At 43.7% G+C, this 22,433-nt stretch overlaps 1 protein-coding gene across 15 annotated transcripts in view; it reads left to right on the top strand.

Annotated features, from left to right (window-relative positions):
- slmapa (sarcolemma associated protein a) overlaps positions 1-22,433 on the top strand; it is a 42,910-nt gene that overhangs the window by 9,933 nt on the left and 10,544 nt on the right. For 2 of the 15 annotated variants that reach the window (XM_072439950.1, XM_072439952.1), the window contains exons 2-19: positions 3,122-3,269; positions 6,167-6,239; positions 10,845-10,881; positions 12,193-12,255; positions 12,336-12,431; positions 12,598-12,669; positions 13,479-13,619; positions 14,810-14,947; positions 15,061-15,229; positions 16,222-16,272; positions 17,870-18,082; positions 19,474-19,539; positions 20,785-20,835; positions 20,906-20,980; positions 21,503-21,583; positions 21,666-21,725; positions 22,068-22,190; positions 22,300-22,374. In XM_072439950.1, the coding sequence (XP_072296051.1) occupies positions 3,122-3,269; positions 6,167-6,239; positions 10,845-10,881; positions 12,193-12,255; positions 12,336-12,431; positions 12,598-12,669; positions 13,479-13,619; positions 14,810-14,947; positions 15,061-15,229; positions 16,222-16,272; positions 17,870-18,082; positions 19,474-19,539; positions 20,785-20,835; positions 20,906-20,980; positions 21,503-21,583; positions 21,666-21,725; positions 22,068-22,190; positions 22,300-22,374 (1,732 nt within the window). Of the gene's footprint in view, positions 1-3,121; positions 3,270-6,166; positions 6,240-10,844; positions 10,882-12,192; positions 12,256-12,335; positions 12,432-12,597; positions 12,670-13,478; positions 13,620-14,809; positions 14,948-15,060; positions 15,230-16,221; positions 16,273-17,869; positions 18,083-19,473; positions 19,540-20,784; positions 20,836-20,905; positions 20,981-21,499; positions 21,584-21,665; positions 21,726-22,064; positions 22,191-22,299; positions 22,375-22,433 lie in introns of all 15 variants that reach the window. The other 13 variants (XM_072439947.1, XM_072439951.1, XM_072439954.1 and 10 more) reach the window with 10 other exon arrangements.

Genomic DNA, 22,433 nt, shown 5'->3' with positions numbered 1-22,433 from the left:
GGAGATGATATGCTTTTTTTGTGAAATTGCGGTTCGCCATTTTTCGATTTGATGCAGCCGTCTGAGAGAAAAAGCTTCTGTTTTGAACACACGCCTCCTATTGGTCAGCCTGTGTCATGCTTTGAGTGACAGCTGGATTAAACCAATCACAGTGAACATTCTGAAGAAGCAGAGCATTTTATTGTGCTCCGGCTCCAAGAAAATGGGGATGTTATTTAGAGGCGTATATTCATGTTTTTGTCCTTCTATTGGTTAATTAGAGCAACCGTATCCATGGTTTAGGCTCAGGTTTAGTCTCATTTTAGACCAATCTGTGGCCGTTCTGCCCCCACAGTAGCATCGATGTAGTGTCTGCCCAGGAACCCACAACCTGTTGAGCTGAGAAGCACCAACCACTCTGCTGCTCAGCTGACGGCGTCGTTTGTGGTCATCATTTTATCTGTAGACTTGGGGTTTCGGTCTGTGGTGTCTTTAAACGTGCCACAAAAGCCTTCAGTTCTGCATAAACACAAGAAGAAGAAGAATAAGTAGAAGAAGAAGAAGAACTCTGGTGGTGGCTTGACCGCTTTGTTGCCTGTCAGGAGGAGAGCTAACCACTCTGCCACCCGACTGTGTGTTTTTAGTCACAAACATGGTCAGGAGATGCTCGGTTTCAGTTGATGATGATGTTGTATGCGTTTCCTCGACAACATGCTAGTTAGGGAGGTCACTATATCAAATTTTAATTATTATTGTTAGATTTTACAAATGTTCACATGATATTTAACAACGACCTAAATTCACGTTCATGCAGAAGGTCTTTAAAGAGTCGTTTTGTCCTGCAGTCCCTGAACACACCCGCAGTAAAGATGCTCAGTAAATCAAATCAAAATCCCTGTTTGAGTTGGTGAAAATGTAAAATTGTAAAGGCTGTAATGATTTAGATGGTAGAACTTCCTTTTCAAAGAACAATGTTTTCTGTCTTTCATAGAAACATTTTGTCGTACCTTTAGTTTATATTGCCACAAACATGTTCTGGATAATTTTTTTCCTCAGCGAAGAGTCACAAGTCTGCTCACATTCATCTTATTATGACCTTCAGACTGGTCCTGGTTTAGTCCCGTTTCGGTCCCGTTTCGGTTCGGTCCCGGTTCGGTCCCGGTTTAGTCCTAATGTGGACCTGGTCTTGTCACTCTGATCTACTTCATCTGATTTAAACTTTCAGTGTAGTGCATTTATCGTATTGATGTTTATTTTACAATGTTGTTTTTGAGTTTAATTAAAAAAACCCTGTTCACTAAACATGTTTGCCTTCTCGCGCACAGTACCACCTGTAGACAAGATAAAACTAGTTAAAATCTTTATAAAATACAGTTTAGTCTTTATATATTTCTCCATTGTGCTTTTCAGTCTGTTTCAGCTCTGCTCTGGCTTTCATCATGTTTGAAACCACAAAAAGAAACTTCAACTGTTCTTTATTCTTAAACAAATATATTCAGTTTTTGATGGGATTCAGTCATTGCTGTGATGATGATGATGATGATGATGATGGCATCATAACCATAATAATCAAAATAATCAATGTCACAATAATCATAAAATCATAAATATATCAAAATACTCCTAATATCATATAATAATCATAACTATCAAAATAATCATGTCATCATGATAATATCATAATAATCATAACTATCAAAATAATGTCACAATCATATAATAATAATAACTATATCAAAAATAATCCTAATATCATTATCATTATCATAATAAAGATTGTATTAGCGCTTTCTTTCTGTAAATATATCTTCAGTTAAACCTTCAAATATTTAGCAGGAGAAAAAACACTAAAGTTTGAGCACCTTCATTTCGACGACGTCATAGCCGCGTGTGTGCGTTGTTGCCGGGGTAAAGTCGCCCTGGTTACGCCCGGCGCAGGTTTCCACGGCGACATCAGCCTCAGCATCCTCAGGTCTGCAGAGTCGACTGGTCGTTAAACCCCCCCCCCCACCTCCCTGAGCGTGGACCGGCGCAGAGCGGGGGAAAACGCCGGCGCAAATCGGCAGCATTTTAACTTGTGTTTTCCCCTCACGACATCGGCCCGCGCGGCTTCTTAACAGAGCAGCAAAGAGACGGAACTGCTCTGTCGGCGACGGGCCATGAGACGAGGACTTTGGAGAGATGCGACCGATGATTGGTGAACGGAAAGAATGGGACGGAGAGCGGAAAGAAGCCGGCACGTAGTCGCGTCCCGGCGTGAACTCGGGTCGGTTTGTACGGCATGTTCCCGCTCCGTTTCAAGCTCCGACGACCAACAAAAGTGTGTAAAGAATGTGATGCACCGAGACGATAACGCGGCACATGTTTGGATCTTCTTCAGGCGGAGTTTATGTTGACGAGGGAAGTTGATTTGCTGCGGCGACTGTAAACTGTTGCTTCTTCAGCGAGCCGAGAACACCACAGTTTGTATTTGATAAACAGGATGAGCAGGATGAGCAAGAGGAGCAAGAGGAGCAAGAGGAGCAAGAGGAGCAGGAGGAGCAGGAGGAGCAGGAGGAGCAAGAGGAGCAAGAGGAGCAAGAGGAGCAAGAGGAGCAAGAGGAGCAAGAGGAGCAAGAGGAGCAAGAGGAGCAAGAGGAGCAGGAGGAGCAGGAGGAGCAAGAGGAGCAAGAGGAGCAAGAGGAGCAAGAGGAGCAAGAGGAGCAGGAGGAGCAGGAGGAGCAGGAGGAGCAGGAGGAGCAGGAGGAGCAGGAGGAGCAACATTTTACTTATATGCGTATACTCTGGAGCGACTTATATGTGATATTATTTGTTATTTTCACACTTTCACACCGCATTTCATACTCCACTGCGACTATATGTTTTTATTTGTCTCTATCATGCATTTTCTGGCTTGTGCCACGAAAATACCGCAATACCGAGAGTTGCGATATTTCGATCATCCCACCTCTGGTCTGGTGTAAACTGGGTCAAATTCGCAAACTTTCCCCTTTCTTTTTGTTCTTTTTCATCCGATGAATTAAATTAAATATATTATCAAACTAAAATACTTTAAAATGATTGGCCTACAGTGCCGTCTGCGTACACGCATAAAGAGAAGTACTTTAGTCTAACCTGGGGCCGTTTTGTTTGCGTGTTGCAGTTCTACCTCCAGGACACTAAGAGCAGCAACGGCACCTTCATCAACAGCCAGCGCCTGAGCCGGGGCTCCGAGGAGAGCCCGCCCTGCGAGGTCCTGTCCGGCGACATCATCCAGTTTGGGGTCGACGTCACGGAGAACACCAGGAAAGGTGCGGCCCCGGGGTCGGAGCGGGTGTTAACAATCCACCTGACGTTCTCACATGTTGGGGATATGGTTACGTCGTGGTTCAGGGTGTTCTCTTATGTTGGGGATATGGTTACGTCGTGGTTCAGGGTGTTCTCTTATGTTGGGGATATGGTTACGTCGTGGTTCAGGGCGTTCTCTTATGTTGGGGATATGATTACGTCGTGGTTCAGGGTGTTCTCTTATGTTGGGGATATGGTTACGTCGTGGTTCAGGGTGTTCTCTTATGTTGGGGATATGGTTACGTCGTGGTTCAGGGTGTTCTCTTATGTTGGGGATATGGTTACGTCGTGGTTCAGGGTGTTCTCTTATGTTGGGGATATGGTTACGTCGTGGTTCAGGGCGTTCTCTTATGTTGGGGATATGGTTACGTCGTGGTTCAGGGCGTTCTCTTATGTTGGGGATATGGTTACGTCGTGGTTCAGGGCGTTCTCTTATGTTGGGGATATGGTTACGTCGTGGTTCAGGGCGTTCTCTTATGTTGGGGATATGGTTACGTCGTGGTTCAGGGTGTTCTCTTATGTTGGGGATATGGTTACGTCGTGGTCCAGGGCGTTCTCTTATGTTGGGGATATGGTTACGTCGTGGTTCAGGGTGTTCTCTTATGTTGGGGATATGGTTACGTCGTGGTTCAGGGTGTTCTCTTATGTTGGGGATATGGTTACGTCGTGGTTCAGGGCGTTCTCTTATGTTGGGGATATGGTTACGTCGTGGTTCAGGGCGTTCTCTTATGTTGGGGATATGGTTACGTCGTGGTTCAGGGCGTTCTCTTATGTTGGGGATATGGTTACGTCGTGGTTCAGGGTGTTCTCTTATGTTGGGGATATGGTTACGTCGTGGTTCAGGGCGTTCTCTTATGTTGGGGATATTGTTACGTCGTGGTTCAGGGTGTTCTCTTATGTTGGGGATATGGTTCTGTCGTGGTTCGTGGCGTTCTCTTATGTTGGGGATATGGTTACGTCGTGGTTCAGGGTGTTCTCTTATGTTGGGGATATGGTTACGTCGTGGTTCAGGGTGTTCTCTTATGTTGGGGATATGGTTACGTCGTGGTTCAGGGCGTTCTCTTATGTTGGGGATATGGTTACGTCGTGGTTCAGGGTGTTCTCTTATGTTGGGGATATGGTTACGTCGTGGTTCAGGGCGTTCTCTTATGTTGGGGATATGGTTACGTCGTGGTTCAGGGTGTTCTCTTATGTTGGGGATATGGTTCTGTCGTGGTTCAGGGCGTTCTCTTATGTTGGGGATATGGTTACGTCGTGGTTCAGGGTGTTCTCTTATGTTGGGGATATGGTTACGTCGTGGTTCAGGGTGTTCTCTTATGTTGGGGATATGGTTACGTCGTGGTTCAGGGTGTTCTCTTATGTTGGGGATATGGTTACGTCGTGGTTCAGGGTGTTCTCTTATGTTGGGGATATGGTTACGTCGTGGTTCAGGGTGTTCTCTTATGTTGGGGATATGGTTACGTCGTGGTTCAGGGTGTTCTCTTATGTTGGGGATATGGTTACGTCGTGGTTCAGGGTGTTCTCTTATGTTGGGGATATGGTTACGTCGTGGTTCAGGGCGTTCTCTTATGTTGGGGATATGGTTACGTCGTGGTTCAGGGCGTTCTCTTATGTTGGGGATATGGTTACGTCGTGGTTCAGGGTGTTCTCTTATGTTGGGGATATGGTTACGTCGTGGTTCAGGGCGTTCTCTTATGTTGGGGATATGGCTACGTCGTGGTTCAGGGCGTTCTCTTATGTTGGGGATATGGTTACGTCGTGGTTCAGGGTGTTCTCTTATGTTGGGGATATGGTTACGTCGTGGTTCAGGGTGTTCTCTTATGTTGGGGATATGGTTACGTCGTGGTTCAGGGCGTTCTCTTATGTTGGGGATATGGTTACGTCGTGGTTCAGGGCGTTCTCTTATGTTGGGGATATGGTTACGTCGTGGTTCAGGGTGTTCTCTTATGTTGGGGATATGGTTACGTCGTGGTTCAGGGTGTTCTCTTATGTTGGGGATATGGTTACGTCGTGGTTCAGGGCGTTCTCTTATGTTGGGGATATTTTTACATCGTGGTTCAGGGTGTTCTCTTATGTTGGGGATATGGTTCTGTCGTGGTTCGTGGCGTTCTCTTATGTTGGGGATATGGTTACGTCGTGGTTCAGGGTGTTCTCTTATGTTGGGGATATGGTTACGTCGTGGTTCAGGGTGTTCTCTTATGTTGGGGATATGGTTACGTCGTGGTTCAGGGTGTTCTCTTATGTTGGGGATATGGTTACGTCGTGGTTCAGGGCGTTCTCTTATGTTGGGGATATGGTTACGTCGTGGTTCAGGGTGTTCTCTTATGTTGGGGATATGGTTACGTCGTGGTTCAGGGCGTTCTCTTATGTTGGGGATATGGTTACGTCGTGGTTCAGGGTGTTCTCTTATGTTGGGGATATGGTTACGTCGTGGTTCAGGGTGTTCTCTTATGTTGGGGATATGGTTACGTCGTGGTTCAGGGTGTTCTCTTATGTTGGGGATATGGTTACGTCGTGGTTCAGGGCGTTCTCTTATGTTGGGGATATGGTTACGTCGTGGTTCAGGGTGTTCTCTTATGTTGGGGATATGGTTACGTCGTGGTTCAGGGTGTTCTCTTATGTTGGGGATATGGTTACGTCGTGGTTCAGGGCGTTCTCTTATGTTGGGGATATGGTTACGTCGTGGTTCAGGGTGTTCTCTTATGTTGGGGATATTGTTACATCGTGGTTCAGGGTGTTCTCTTATGTTGGGGATATGGTTCTGCCGTCGTTCGAGGCGTTCTCTTATGTTGGGGACATGGTTACGTCGTGGTTCAGGGCGTTCTCTTATGGTGTGTGACTTCTTCTTCTCTGGTTTCAGTGACTCATGGCTGCATCGTGTCCACACTCAAACTGTTCCTTCCAGACGGGATGGAGGCTCGCCGCCGCAGCGAGTGAGTCCTTTAATGTCACTATGTTAGACTTAGAGTCGCGGTTATCACGGGGAGAAATATCACGATTTTATGACGATTCACGATTATCAGCAAAAAAGAAAGGAAACATTTATATCGTGTTTTGTTATTGTAGAAAAAGATATAGATTCAGTTGTATCATCTGGACTCAGTTTGAACAAAACTATAAGTTTCAACTCTCATCCAAGAGTCATTCTCACAGTGTTGGGAAAGTTCACTTTCTACATGAACTAGTTCAGTTCATAGTTCACACATTTTAAAATGAACTAGTTCAGTTCATAGTTCACACATTTTAAAATGAACTAGTTCAGTTCATAGTTCATAATTCAAAATTTGGAACTAAGTTCACAGCTCCAAAAAATGAACTAGTTCAGTTCATTTTTTCAATATTATGCAATAATTGTTCTAAATTATTTCCACAGCCCAAATACAACCACAGGCAGCAATTATTGTGTTAGTTTAATGCTGAAATTATGTGTCAGATTTCATCTTCATTTCCAATTTTTAATCCTTACACAACCAGGATTTACATTCACATAGAAGAGACAGACTTCCCCATGTGTTGCTGTCCATTCAGCACCACACTAGCAGCAGTTGCAGCTTTCAGCCCCACAGAATATTCTCAAACACATGAGGGAAAACTTGCTGGGCAAAGTTTGCACATAAATGTTAGATTGTTCCATCCTCACCGACCTTATCATAAATCCCATGTAACTGGTCGTAGAAGGGCGAATCGTTGCTGCTCTGTTGACTTCACGTTGTGGTCGCGTCCGTGCTGCTTTTTGTTTCGATGGCGCATGCGCAGTGTGTCTCCGCGATCTATCGCCTCTACAACTGGAGCTCTCACACTTTCCAGACATCGGCTCTTTTTGGGCAACATAACGGTGTGTTTTTCGCCTGGAAGTCTCTAGAAACACTTTATTGAACGAAAACGGGGGGCCACGTCACGTCTCGGGGGGCCACGTCTCGGGGGGCCACGTCTCGGGGGGCCACGTCTCGGGGGGGCCACGTCTCGGGGGGGCCACGTCTCGGGGGGCCACGTCTCGGGGGGCCACGTCTCGGGGGGCCACGTCTCGGGGGGGCCACGTCTCGGGGGGGCCACGTCTCGGGGGGGCCACGTCTCGGGGGGGCCACGTCTCGGGGGGGCCACGTCTCGGGGGGGCCACGTCTCGGGGCCGGGTCTTAATCAGGTCTTAAATACCATAGCCGTGAGCACAAGGCCAAACCAGATCTGCAGCTGTGGGGCGTTTGTTTCCGGGCAGTGGCAGCCGGGAGGGGCGGAGCCACGACACGAGACACAGGTATGAAATGAGGCGTGTCTTTGAGGAAGCGGTCGAAGGAGGTCAAAGTGAAAGAGAGTTTAGTTTGAGGCGAGCGGGAGGACGGGACCTTTGTGCAGTTTGTCGTTGGTCGCAGCGCTCTGATGTCCCACTCTGAATGAGACCTTGAAGTGAACTTTGTCCCGTCACTCAAACTGAGGTAACCGTGTTATTATGCAGCTAATCATTTACAGCTTCACCTTGGATTCAGTTGTACTTTGTAGGAATGCAGTTGAAGTAGTCTAAGCCGCTTACTTTAGTTTCCATGTGAAGGTTTTGACTTTCAGACAGAGTTTAGTCTCGGACCAGAGTCGGACTTTGTGTTTGTGTTTAAGTCACGGTTCAGAGCCGTCTTAGTCCTGGTTTAGTCCTTTGTTCATTCCTTTTTTACACTTCATTCAGACTTAGTTTAGTCCTGCTGAAATACTGGTTAGGCCCGAGCGCCACAAGCTGGCGAGAGGCCTATTAATCTCGTAAGGCCGTGCGAAGCACGGCTGCGAAAGTGCGCACGTAATCGAGCGCGAAGCGCTCGCCCACTTCCAAACACTCACTAACGCACTCCTCCACTCATGCACGCCCCGTGCATACTAATTAGTTGTAGGAAAATGGAACATTACCGTTGTAAACGGGCGAAGCCCGTGCAAAAGTTCGCACTAAACGAGCACTTTACATTGGGATGGCGGTCGTCATCCCCATATAAAGCACTCATTTGCGCTAAGTAGCTCACGAATACGTTCCCCATCTCTTGCATGTTCCGTGCATATAAGCATGTAATGCAAAAATTGAACATTATTACTGTATAGAGGGCCAAAAACACAAAGTGGGCGGAGCCCACTCAAAATTATCGAAAGTACCCGTCAGTGACCAGGGACCCACACCATGAGGTAGGAAAGCGCGAGCGCTTTCCGAAAATGTATAGTTTATGATATTTGAAAAATGGGAAACATTGTTTTCGCATCGGAATATTATTCTTTCTTTCTTTCTTTCTTTCTTTCTTCTTCTCGGGACCAACCCCCCTATTTTTCACCCAGTGAACATTGACGAAAAGTCACAAAAATTTGCACACCTCTAAAAATCGTGCCTCTCTACATTCTGGCTATTTCCCTTTTCTAAAATAAAAAAAATTGGCGCGTCAGCGCCACCAAATGTACCAAAAATGCATTGAGAGATTGGAAATGACCCAAAAAAAATCTGATCGTAGAATCATGAAATTTGGCGCAGAGGTAGATGGTGACAAGAGAAGTAAAAAATATTATTACGGCAATGCCGTCCGCCCAACCAAATGTCGGCCATATTGCTTCAAAAATGGCTAAACATGACTTCGGAGTTTTTCCAAACGTCGTACTTTTACGAACTCCTCCCAGGGCGTTGGCCCTAAAAAGCTGAAATTTGGTGAAAATGCTACTGAGGAGTGGGACATCAAAAGTTATCCAAATTACATTGATACCTCTCACGGTCTCTGAGCGGCGAAGCCGCAAACTGTAGCTAGAATTTCAGAAATCTCCCATATTTAAAATTTCTGCCGTTTGCGCAGATAAAGTCCGAATTGCGTCAAATTAGAATCAGTTGTTAAACTCTTTGCCCTAAACCTACTTGAAGTGAAATAAATTCATTTGGCGCCACAGCGCCCCCTACAGATTTTATATGGAGGTTAAATGTTTAGTTTTGCGAAATTATATGAAATTTGACACACAACTCAATTTTAGCATCCCCATCAAAAAAGTCAATGACTCATGTCATAATTGTTATGGCGTTGCCGTAACGATGACCGAAACCTTTCATGTTTACACTTTAGACTTTCACAAACTCCTCCCAGGGCGTCAGCCCTATTAACCTGAAATTTGGTGAGACTCATCTTCAAGACCATCAAAAGTTATCCACATTTTCATTCAAAGAGTCACGGTGTCTGTGCGGCAAAGCCGCACATTTTGCCAAGAATTCAAAATAAAATAGCTTTTTGATGGTAAAACAAAGGGGAGAAGATGTGACAGCGTCACAGATTCAGCAGTAGGCGTAATAAAAGGACAATTGGGGCTCCTCTTGCGGCGTGGCGGCGGCGTGGCGGCGGCGTGGCGAGGGCCGATCATTGCCGCTTGCGGCTATATTTCTGTTATTGTTTTTGGTGGAACATTTGAGAGTGACTAAGATGACCTTTATATATATTTATATTCTCTTATACATTCTTAATACTGAAGCTGGACTATTTAATTTGTCTAAAATGATTGTATCTACTTCACTCCAATATGAGCAGTGCCAAAGTCCTTTAAGATACATTATTGAACCTTTTGAATAAATAATTATAAAAACACTTTCTCAAATAAATTCAGTATTGATAAGTTTAAAGTGGAATATTCCAGGGAAAGCATTAACATCTCCATGTTTTTTTTCTCTCTCATTGATCAATTTTTTGTTATTTTTTTTTTGTTAATGCTTCTTTATTTTTGAAAATAAACCAAAGTTAAATGTGTTTTTATTTACATTTTACGAAACATAAACGAAACACACTTTTAATCGTCGCCATTTAACACAAGAATGGTCAAGTTTTTCCAGAGCCTGAACTCAAAGAAACAGACTGTGATCTCTAACACGAGCTGAGCCGATCATTGACCAGTAGAAAGAACTGGATTTCAGATTTCACTTTTGATTAAAACCGTGCCCAGGCTTATTCCGTTGTGCACCTTTAACACACGGCGCTTGAGCGAAGTGTGGACATTCAGCAGAGTTTAAGTGTTGTTCCTCACGGCTTCGATGCAGTCACTCATTCACACTCTCTGCCCCCGGCGTCAAACCCCGAGGATCCAAGGACAAAACGCCCGGTAAAGCGGCGACGATTAACCGGCCGGTCGTCTCCCCGTCGACTGTAGAACCGTCGTTTGACTGTTTGTAATCGTCATCGTACGGACTCTAAAGCACAAACGGAAACACCTTTTTATAACAACGCCCGCGACGTTGTGATCTCAAAATGACAAAAATGAATAAACAGGCGCCATATTTCAGTGCAAAATCTCAAAAAATAAGTGTTTGACTGGATGAGTACTTAAATAATGTACATTTGCAGCCTTAGTGCAGTTATTCAGTAATCGAAGTATAAACGCGGGGTATTGTGTACTTTAACGGCTTTAATCGCCTTTACACTTCATCCCCCCGTCGCCGGGTTCAGCCAGAACGGACGGCGGGCGGCGAAGACACGTGACCTTCAGGAACATGTCGCCGTGGTTACCGTATCCCTCCCGTCGCCGTAGTAACACCCGTTTGTCTTCCGTTTCAGTGTCATCCAGACGCCGCTGCCGCTGCCCGTAGACAAGGTAAACGCACCTTTATCTTTTCAACGGCGTGTGTACAGTTGTGCTGCGCGTCTGGCCCGGTTTATCCATTATGTATATGTCTGTAAATATGGTTTTGTCCACAGGAAACGATAAACTGTCTCCAAGTTTAAGGCCTTCTCTGTTGATCAGCTGCAGGGTTTTATCAAGTCTGATGAGCTGCAGGGTTTTATCAAGTCTGATGAGCTGCAAGGTTTTATCAAGTCTGATGAGCTGCAGGGTTTTATCAAGTCTGATGAGCTGCAGGGTTTTATCAAGTCTGATGAGCTGCAGGGTTTTATCAAGTCTGAACAGCTGCAGGGTTTTATCAAGTCTGATGAGCTGCAGGGTTTTATCAAGTCTGATGAGCTGCAGGGTTTTATCAAGTCTGATGAGCTGCAGGGTTTTATCAAGTCTGATGAGCTGCAGGGTTTTATCAAGTCTGAACAGCTGCAGGGTTTTATCAAGTCTGATGAGCTGCAGGGTTTTATCAAGTCTGATGAGCTGCAGGGTTTTATCAAGTCTGATGACCTGCAGGGTTTTATCAAGTCTGATGAGCTGCAGGGTTTTATCAAGTCTGAACAGCTGCAGGGTTTTATCAAGTCTGAACAGCTGCAGGGTTTTAACAAGTCTGATGAGCTGCAGGGTTTTATCAAGTCTGAACAGCTGCAGGGTTTTATCAAGTCTGAACAGCTGCAGGTTTGAACAGTGGTGCAATAGTCAGTCCCAAAGAACTTAAAGCGATTAGACTAAGACGGAGGATATTGAATACAAGCTTTAGTTTAAATGTGTTTTTAAAATAGACCTCAGGAAGTACGGTCCACCATAAACATTATTAAAGGTGCACTATGTAATTTTTCTGCCAGCCGTAGCATATATTCACTGCGAGTTCCTTTCATGAAGAGAATATCAAATCGACGTTTACAGGTCGCTATACATGCTTGAATGATTTTGAATTTTAAATGATTCCTGCGTGTTTGAGCCAGTGTTTTCACCCCGCCCACATCCCCTTTACTTCCATGTCTCGTAGCCATTAAAAATGGTTAAATCCACTTCTAAATTAATGATCGTGAAGAAGTTCAGTTCTTCAGTTTTGAACAGAAAGTCCCATTTCTATGATCAGACCTTTTACGTCAATATTGCGACGTATTAGTTAAAGTACCTAAAACGAGCATAAAATGTATCTGTGTTTATAAATACCTGCTTGGCGTTTCGGCCGCTTGCGCCCCCTTGTGGTAATAAAGAAGCTCTCTGTGAAAGAACAACACAACCTGAAACATCTAAACATCGGCCGTGCCTCTCTGTTTCCTCCAGGTGTCCGCCAACACTCCCAGTATGTACTCTCAGGAACTATTCCAGCTCTCCCAGTATCTGCAGGTACTCTCGCTCTCCAGCGTTACTTCAGACGGTACACGGAGTCGTAGTTCTCATCGTGGTTGTCCTCTGTGTGTCCTCAGGAGGCCTTACACCGAGAGCAGATGTTGGAGCAGAAGCTGGCCACTCTTCAGAGGCTGTTGTCCTCCACTCAAGAGGCTTCAGAGAGCAGCTGGCAGGTACAGACACGCCCCTCTAAACCATTTGTATGGACACTAATGTTGTGTTTGAATGACCACGTGAAAACTTTATTGTGTGACATGTCAAAGGAGGAAGATTTGTCTGTTTAGATATTTCCTCGCAGACACACAATCTTTAGAGTTTAAACTTGTCTTGTCTCTTCAGGCCTTGATCGATGAGGACCGGCTTCTCTCGCGGCTCGAGGTGATGGGCAGCCAGCTCCAAGCCTACTCCAAGGTAAGATGATGATGGTGATGGTGATGATGGTGATGGTGATGGTGATGATGATGATGATGATGATGATGATTTTAATTTATTTTTTATTATTTTTATTTTTTCAATTTAAACTTTTCAATTTGTATTATTTATTATTTATTATCTTTATTATTTTTTTATTATTTTTATTATTATTTTTAAATTATTTTTTGCATTTTTAAATTTTGATTATTTTTTACTTTTTATTTTTATTATTATTTTAAATTATTATTTGTATTTTTTTGTATTATTTGTATTTTTAATTATGATTTTATTTTATTACTATTTTTATTATATTTTATTATTATTATTATATAATGATACACTAAAACTCATTCACTCAAGTGGCACAGATATGGTTGAAGAATTAAAAAGTTCATGAAAGATCCTGTACATATCCAACTTTATCACGCGTATTAAAATGGCTGAAATTAAGGCCCTTAAAACATTTTAATCACGATGTTATGGGTCTTAATGCGTATTTTTTATATAATTGTTTTCTTGATATAAAGGTTTTCACTTCAAAAACAAATGGCCGTGCATGTTTTTGATCATCATCTTTAAAGTGATTCAATTTGACTTCAGGCTCCCTGCATATTATACCTGGCATGTATGTTTTTAAGACGGCACCTTCAATGAATCTAAATCAAACATGTTTTTGTCTTGCACATTTAATTTATGAATAAACTCTGAATGGTGTTTCTGTGGCGCGTTGGTTACATACTCGGTCACTCACACGCGTCTTGGTTCCCGTGCTTGAAATGAATGCAAGTGCTGGTTTGCGTCCTCAGTCCCAAACGGAGGAGGGCATCCGTAAAGAGCTGCTGGCGCTGCAGGAGGACAAACACAACTACGAGACCACGGCCAAAGAGTCTCTGAGGCGAGTGCTGCAGGAGAAGATCGAGGTCGTCCGCAAACTGTCCGAGGTCGAGGTGAGGCAGGGGTGTGTCCCCTCCACGAGCTGCTCTGTGCGCCGTTCACGGGGAGAGAACGTGTAACACCGGGTAACACGGCGAAGCATCGTAAAATGTGGTTAAGTGCATGTGTACAGGTATATTTAAAGAAAGTCAAAACATGCTGCAAAAGGAGCTGTAAACACAATATTTCTGCACTTTTCTGGGTGAATTTAATGTATTTTCTTCTGATACTGAAACATTCCTTTTAAGATGAGCTAAGATTAGCCTTTATTTGTCCACGCAATGGGGAAATTCCACTGTTACAACGCAAAGTAGGTACAGTAGTGAGAGAACGGATAACTTATTGAAGACTTAAAAAAAAAATACTCTTAATAGAGAAGCTCTTACAAAAAAACACTTCTTAAATAAAAGTAAAAAAGAAACTAAGAAAATAATAGTAACACAAGTAGCACTCTTATTTACAGCAGTTGTATGGACAGGGAATATTGCACCAATATGATTGACATTATGTCAGAGTATTGTACATGGATATGACAGTATTGCACATAATAACATTTTTGTTGGATTAGCGGAACGTCATCTGAATATTGTTTGTTTTATCACCAAACTCATAAAATACATGCTGTTCACGGCAGAGAAAAGTGCTGTTTTGGAGACTCACTGTATGCATTTCCACTAACGGCCACTAGGTCGTGCTGCAGCACTTCCACTTCAGGAACAAGCCATTCAGATCATTTATCATTTCAGAACTCGAGAACCACTCGTTCTAGGGCCGGATGATAAAGCATGTGACCTCGTTCCCGTGACGATGTGCTGTCTGAGGCATCAGTTAAAGCCCTTCACGCTCAAACTGTGAAGTGCAGAGTACAATGAAATTTCCCCATATGGGACAATAAAGGATTATCTTATCTTACTTTGAGTTGATAACATAAAGATACTGAGTAGTTTGTGTTCACGCTCTAGAATCTGAAGACGTCGTGTGTAACTGTCTGGACCTGTGTCATTTACTAGAGTTCAACAATGGCACCACTTTCTGACTTTTGTATATCTACTGACAGAAAAAACGCTGAACTTTGTACCAGTTTTTGTTTCCTGTAAATGGGCTCAGTATTTAAAGAGAGATGCACCAAACAACAAAACACATGGCCTAAAATATTGGCCAGAGAAAATGTCTTCAGCCGGTGACGTTTCCCTCTCCGCCGCAGCGTTCCCTGAGCAACACGGAGGACGAGTGCACTCACCTGAAGGAGATGTCGGAGCGGGGTCAGGGCGAGCTGCGGGAGCTGGCCAACAAGTACAACGCCGCCGTCAACGAGATCAAGGAGCTCACCGACAAGATCAAGGTACGAGGAGGAGGAGGAGGCTGCGGGACACGCCGGGGGAATGGTCAATAAAATTGTGGTGATTGACAGCCACGTCAATCAAGTGATTGAGTGTCGTCCCGTGTGCTTTTCAGGCGGCGGAGGTGCGACACGAGGAGCAGACCCAGAGAGGGGCATCGGAGCGTCGGGAGCTGGAGCTGAAGGTGGAGGAGATGGAGGAGAAGGAGCAGGTTCTTCAGGCGCGGATCGAGGCCCTGCAGGCGGACAACGACTTCACCAACGAGAGGCTGGCCGCGCTCCAAGGTACGACGGGCGGAGCTTTACACGTGTGCCGGTGCAGTTCAGAGACGTGGAATGACATAGATGTGTAACAAAGAAGATAATATCCAAAAATGTGGTAAAATGTTTTGGATCTATCATAATCTGTGCCTGGATGTCTCAGAATCATCACTCTCTAATATGCAGTGGTGATTTAACAAGCCAAATGTATTTGTTTAACAAAATTTGTACATAACTTATTGCAAAGTGCTTCATAGAACAACCAAACTATGCATCAAAATCACTGAACAAACGGCTAAAAAACATAAATAATCAGTACAGATGACACTTGTTCACTGATATTGCTGCGGTCATGAGCTAATAAGGCTTCAAAAGAGACTTGTTTTGCTTTACATTTTACAAAAATACTGTCTTTCCTCCAACCAGCCACAAGGGGGCAGCAATATTCACACAAAACCACTTATGATTCGGATTTACCCCAAAGAATGGAAGCTAACGCTAACACAAATCTACAAAATCATAGAAAACAAATGTTGTTACAGATGCTTTATTCTTCTCTTCAAAGGGTGTAGACAAAAGCACATAATATACATGTTTAAACATAAGTGGGCCTAGAAACCCCTTAAAACTCTTCAAACTTGATCTAAAGAAATGATCAAAATCTGGAAGTAAAATATAAAAAAAGCAATAAAATACAGATTGAACTTTTCAAGCAATTCAATTTAAATAATCTTAACTTGATTAGGTGGTACTTGTAATTACGCCCCGTTATTTGTTTGTCTTTGTTTGTTTTTTTCTTTTAAAGTAGAAAAAATGTATTTATCTTTTGAGACACAGGTTCACAAATTTGTCCCGACGCTCTTTTTTGGTTGCTTTTCTGTACTTCGATTTCACAACAATAACCTAATTACCCTCCCCGAACGTCATTAATGAAACCAGCCAATCACGCGCTCCTCTGCTGACCACGCCTCCTCCTTGTGCTTCCTGTTTCCTTTTATGGGTTTTGCCGTTCACAGTGCGACTCGAGCAGCTTCAGGAGAAAAGCATAAAAGAGAACAACAGCCTGGGTGAGTCACGTGACCACGCCCGCCGCCGTCCAATCACAGCCACGCCCTCTGCCGCCTCGCCCCGCCCCCTCGTCGATTTCATTTGCTAACAAATGTGGGACTCTCTATAAACTCCAGGCATTTCGTTCAGGGCTTCACATCAGACGTCCACGTACTGGTGTTCAAATTGTGATGAAGACACTTGGCCGAAAATACCCACAATCCCCTGCGCTAACTCTTAACCATAACTAATGAAAACTAAGATTATACTAGTCATAATTGTCCATTTAAAGCAGGGTCCGGAACATTAATTTCTCCATGGAGATTTTATTGTTCTTGAGGTGGATAGAGAAGCCAAAAACAGGAACGTTACTTCATAATATTAAATAGAAGTACAGTGTAGTGGTACTCGAGCAGAACTACTAAAGTAAGAGTAACCGTCTGGACTTCCCTCACAATAACCTCTGATGTATTACTTTAAACCAGGCGTGTCCAAACTTTTTTCACTGAGGGCCGCATTTTGAAACTTATACGGGGCTAAGGGCCAGAAAAAACACGTTGAATACATTTGACATAGTTTCCATGAGCTGCCACACCTTTAATAATACTTAGAACATTAATATTAGGTGGGTATAATGTCAAAATGCTTGGATTTTTTTTAACTTTACAGTTAAAAGTACTACTTTTTGCTGTTTGGACAAACTTAGAAGGAAGCTGGAGGGCCAATAACATTTGGTCTGAGGGCCGCTTTTGGCCCCCGGGCCTTAGTTTGGACATGCCTGCTTTAAACATTGAATGGTGCACACAATCTTCGATGGACGGACATAAAAAAAGAGAAGAACTAAAATCATATCGGAAGGATCGCCGCAAGAAACACAAAGTACTTCTTACACTAAAATATATGACTTGAGTAGGAGTTAGTATGCAGTCCTAAAACCACTGTGAAGTGCAATTTCTTGAAAATGCAGCAGAGTCCAGGGCAAAAAAAATGAATAAAAGAACACCGCCCACCTGCCGAAACATGACACAAAACTCTCTGATCTCCATGGAGACGAGCAGGAGACGCCACAAAAGTAAATGGGGCCAAAAACAATTCCCGGTAAAACGAGCCGCGGGGGACGGACGCTCCGACACAAAACTGATGAACACAAAATGCCTAGAACGTACGGAGTCCCCGACGACCGCATGTCTCACCCTCCTCTTCATCGCCGCTTTCTTCATCACCATTTCTCTTTCCTCTTGGTTTTCTAGAATTGATTGATTTTTGAACGTGTAATTAAGGTGAAAAGATGTGGGGTAATGTTTCCCGGTGCCTGGAAGGAAATGCGTTCATTGCTTTTGGTTCTTGAGATTCACACATTCTCTGTTGTCTCTATGGCGACGACCTCTCTGGTGATCCTGGTGCATTTGTGGCTGCGATCCTCCACTTCCTTTCTCCTGGTGACGGACTGAAAACACTTTAAACCGGGCGAGAAAAATAACCAAAGGGAAACGAATCACTGGTCATTTCACAACTTTGGCTGAACTCTGGCTTTAGCTGTGGGCTTGACGCGACCGCACGATTCACGATGGCGGTAAAGGAAACGAAAACGAAACGCCGTGTCTCCGCTGTGGTCAGATGTGGCCGTGGAAACGTGCGGCGCGGCAGAGGAGCCCGGTGAAGGCGGAGCGCCCCCGGAGGCCGAGGAGGAGAGCGAGTCCACAGAAGTGGTGGAGGTCGGCGACGGCGACGCTCAGCCCGACCTGACCGCCGCGCTACGGGAGCCCGGGGAGGGAGCGCTGCACGAGGAAGAGGACGACGACACCGACACGGACGCGGAGCAAGACGACGGTAGATTTATGAACCAAAAGCTGCGATTCAACGCCTCTGGTTGTAAAAAGAATTGTCGAGATTTGAATATTTAAGCGTACGATTTATGTGTGTTTATTCGGCGGTTTGTTTGCAAGTCTGTAACGTAGGATTGGTCAGGGAAGTTATTCTGGGGCTACTTTACTACGGTTGGACAGAAATGAGTGATAATACTCAGACGATATCATGTCAATCTAAACAAAAATGTGTGAAAACATGTCTTTAAACGTGTTGAGGTTTAATTATCAGACAAATGTGCAATGTTTGTTTACAACATCGTAACCAGCACGTTAAAGATATAAACCGTGTACAATATATCACTTACATTTCGGTGCATTATTGAAGAGACATTTTGTGATGGCTGCATAATACTTTTTAAACTTTTTAAATATTTGAACTTGTAAAATATTTGAACTTGTTTCAGGCGATAAGTTAAAGCTTTTAGTTGTGTTTCCACTCCTCGTGTCTTCTCTCCTCCATTATTAGAGTTTTTAGCCAAAAATATTACAAATCTCATAATCTCCTCATCCACATGTAAATCTCAATTGGGGATGTCGCATTATCAAATTTAAAATTAGTTATTGTGTAAAAAACAAGTGTCAAACAACATGTAACGATCGTTCAACAGTGTGATCTTTAATTTTCTTTAATAAACATCGTCTTAACACATTTCTATTTGAGAAAAGTTTAAAGAAATGTAACTCTCTAACAGAGAAACAAACTAACATTTAGTTTTTATATATTCTTTTACTGTAGATTAAAGTAAAAAGACTTGATTTTTGCGTCTTAAATGGTCACAATCTGTATGTTTTAGTCCGATTGCGTTTATATTGTGACCTGAATAATCACGACTAACAGACTTCTCTTGACATCCCTGATCACGATATGCATCACCGGTCGTCACGGTAACGCGGCCTGACAACGGCCGATTGGGAAAACTATGCTTTATCGATGATCGTCGTTAAAGTCAAATGTTTCTGAATAGTCAACTGGCTCTCATTAGCGATTAAAAAGAGTCATTTATTGATCACTTCTTCAGTCCTAATGTTAGTGTTTCTGTTCTTACGTCGATCTGGTTGCTCTGGTTTGTGATTTTGAGTTGTGTCTTTAGACCTGGTTTTGTTGCAGATTGACAAAGAGGGTTTTGTCATTGTTTTTTCCTGCACTCTTGAACCGCTTTTTGAAGCAGCCGTCGCTCGACTCGTCCTTTGTCTGAGCGTTTCTTCTTTCCCTCTGCAGTTATCCATCGTCTCGTTACCTTTTCGTTTGCCTCGTGCAATTTTCTCTTCTCTTCTGTCCGTGCTTTGTTCGTCGCCCTGAATGGAAAATAAAAAAAAACATCTTGTGTAATGCGCGATTCTTCTTTCCGTCAGACAACTGTCACCTAAACAACAGCGGAGGAGACTCGACTCGAATACAGCAGCTAATTGAGTGTCCGCGTGAGTAATTCACCGCAGCTGGGACTTTTGCCACTTTCTGGGACATTTTTGTTGCATTTTTTTGCATTTTTGTTTCATTTCTGTTTCATTCTGTCTTTGTTTTTCACATCGGGCATAACAGCATGACCACTGCGCTTGAGCGGGTGTTTGAAAGTGTTTGTTTTACCCGGTGAAAGTCATTTGAATGAGTTTTAAAGTGGTTTGAATGATGGGCTGGACTATTGACTGAACTAAAATGCAGTCGAGATGATTATATTTAACATGTCGCTCTAAAAGTTATACCAAGCTGATCCCAGAATGGCATGTTTTTTAAGTTGATCAGTTTACTTCCTGGTTGTAATTGATGACATCACAGTAGGAAATAACCTCGCAACGGCTGGGACAAGTGAAATCATGTGAGGGCACTTTTATCATGTTGGATGACTGTTTTAGAGGGTCAAAAAAGTTGTTTATTTTGTGTAAACCTTGGACAGAACGAGTCTTCCTAGTGAGATTACTGTCACTGTCCACTTTAGTCCACAAATACCGGCTTGATTGGTGTAAAACTGTAATTCATAGTCACAACGGGTACAAAATGCACCAAATGATGTCAAAATTAGAAAATCGTCACGCACTTTAAGCCTTTCCAAACCGCCAGCTCATGTGTGTCTTCCCGGTCTACAAAGGGTGCAGTAGTCCTGGTTTAAGTCCTGGTCTAAGTCCTGGTCTAAGTCCTGGTCTAAGTCCTGGTCTAAGTCCTGGTCTAAGTCCTGGTCTAAGTCCTGGTCTAAGTCCTGGTTTAAGTCCTGGTTTAAGTCCTGGTTTAAGTCCTGGTTTAAGTCCTGGTTTAAGTCCTGGTTTAAGTTTTTTTGTTCGATTTTTGTCCAGTGCTTGTATATGGCTCCCGGTCTACAGGGGGTGCCCTATAGACCAGGACTCAAACCAGGTCTAGAGTCCGAGTCCCGAGTCCCGAGTCCCGAGTCCCGAGTCCCGAGTCCCGGTCTGCAGTGGCATCGATCTCTCTTGACCAAAGACGCTTAAACTTTAACACGTCGTTTGAATGCAGATGGCCAGAATGTGGGTGGAGCTTCATCTTTGACAAGTGCTCATATTGTTATGCCTCCTCAGTGTGTTTTGTTGCACGTCTGATGCTTTTGCTCGTTAATTTTTCCTCATCATGTTGGATTACCGTCCTGTTCCTTCAGTGGCTCAGAACTTTGATTCCGTGTGTCAGTTGAAGTGTAATTTGTCTTCTTGTCTCCGCAGCCGTCAAACAGTCCGTCAGTTCTGCCCTTCACAAAATCGCCAATTTTGACGGTGAGTTCGGATCGCGGTGTTGTCTCGATGTCAGTTCCTTGCTTATTTTTTTGTTTTCCTGTTTGTGTAGAAGCGATGGACGCTCACCTTCAGAACAATCAAACCTCCGAGGACGATAACCTGGGCAGCCCTGATCGGCTCAAAGGTACTTTTCCTTTACGCACAAGGGAATTTTCAACCACAACTATGAAAAAAGTGAAAATTATTGGAATGGGTGAAGTTTACTCCTTTCCCCTTATTGTAAAAACAGCTCTTTGTGTCAAAATCAGACAGCTGCACACTATCTGCATCTAATTATTAGCCACATGTTTGCTACAGGTTTGTGATTGATAAAATGCCTATGTTGTGAGGGCGAGTTCACTGTGCAATGGAGGTCTGAAAAAGCACTTTTAAAGCTGTGTACTGTGCCAAAGGCTTTATGAGAGCCACGAGGAAGTTAAACACCTAAGACACCTCCTCGTTTAACTAATATTTAATGCAAATGACTGACTGGAATGTGGTTATTTGAAAGATTTTTGTCATTTCTTTCCTCCGTTCTCTGCCCTGTTTTTAACCTGTGACTCATTGTCTCTCTGTATTCTTCTCTTTTGTCTTCTCTTTTGTCTCTCCTGTTTTGTCCCATGTTGTATCGTGTGTTCATTGTTGTGCGTTTGTCCCGTGTCAGCAGGAAACGCGATGGACGCCAAAGAGTCGGACATGTCGGACACTCTGAGCCCGAGCAAAGACCGCAGCAGCGACGACACTTCAGGTCAGGATTTGGTCACGGGTTTTATTTTGAAGAAATGCGTGGATTACGACTGAGTTCAAAGTAAAACCTTGTCTTTTCTCAGACGGAAACATGGACGACCAGGACCTGAATGAACCTCAGAACAGAGTGGCTTTGCTCAAAGGTGAATTACTCGATCAACTGTTGAAACAGGATGTCATTTAAAAGGTTTATATTGTTGTAGAAATCTAAATAGGTTTCAATTCATGAGCCACACAACCAGTATGAACTGCAATGTCAAAGTTTTAGACATTTACCGTATTTAATAGTTTATCATGTTAAGTTATAAACCTGAAATGAATACGCTGTAGGAGGTCACTGGCTGTGTTATGGTTTAGTGTCACTGTTTAGCGTTTAACACACGTTATTTAAAGAATTGACCTCTGAGTGATTTTGTCAAACGGGAAGATTTAGGGTTCCTCCTGTGAATGTAGTTAAAGTCTGAATGCTTTTGTTGTTGTAGCAGAGCTGCACAGAGCGGGGCTGGAGCCCTCAGACACAGAGCAGGTCATTCACCACCTGCACTGCGAGCTGCTCGGGGCTCAAGAGAGCGCCAACGCCGGCAAACACAAGTGCCAGCAACTACAGGGTACAAGCTCCTACACCGAGATGCTCCCGTGACACTGCTCTACTGCTGTCACACGCTGCTTGTGGTGATGTGTTCTTGGTTTCTGATGGGCATAAATGTGTTTTTGTAGCTCTTCTGGAGGAGGAGCGCAGGAACAACCTCCACCTCAGAGAAGAGTCCACCAAACAGATCCAGTACCTGCAGAGTGAGTGCCACATGTGCAGTGTCAAAGTACTCATGAAATATAAATGCACCAACACATAG

This window comes from Eucyclogobius newberryi, unplaced genomic scaffold (genome assembly GCF_026437365.1).
Source record: "Eucyclogobius newberryi isolate DKJ021-1_F unplaced genomic scaffold, fEucNew1.0.hap1 SCAF_11, whole genome shotgun sequence".
NCBI classification, from domain to species: Eukaryota; Metazoa; Chordata; class Actinopteri; order Gobiiformes; family Gobiidae; genus Eucyclogobius; species Eucyclogobius newberryi.
Note: the sequence above shows the minus strand (reverse complement) of the source record. Positions and strands in the feature narration are given on the sequence as shown.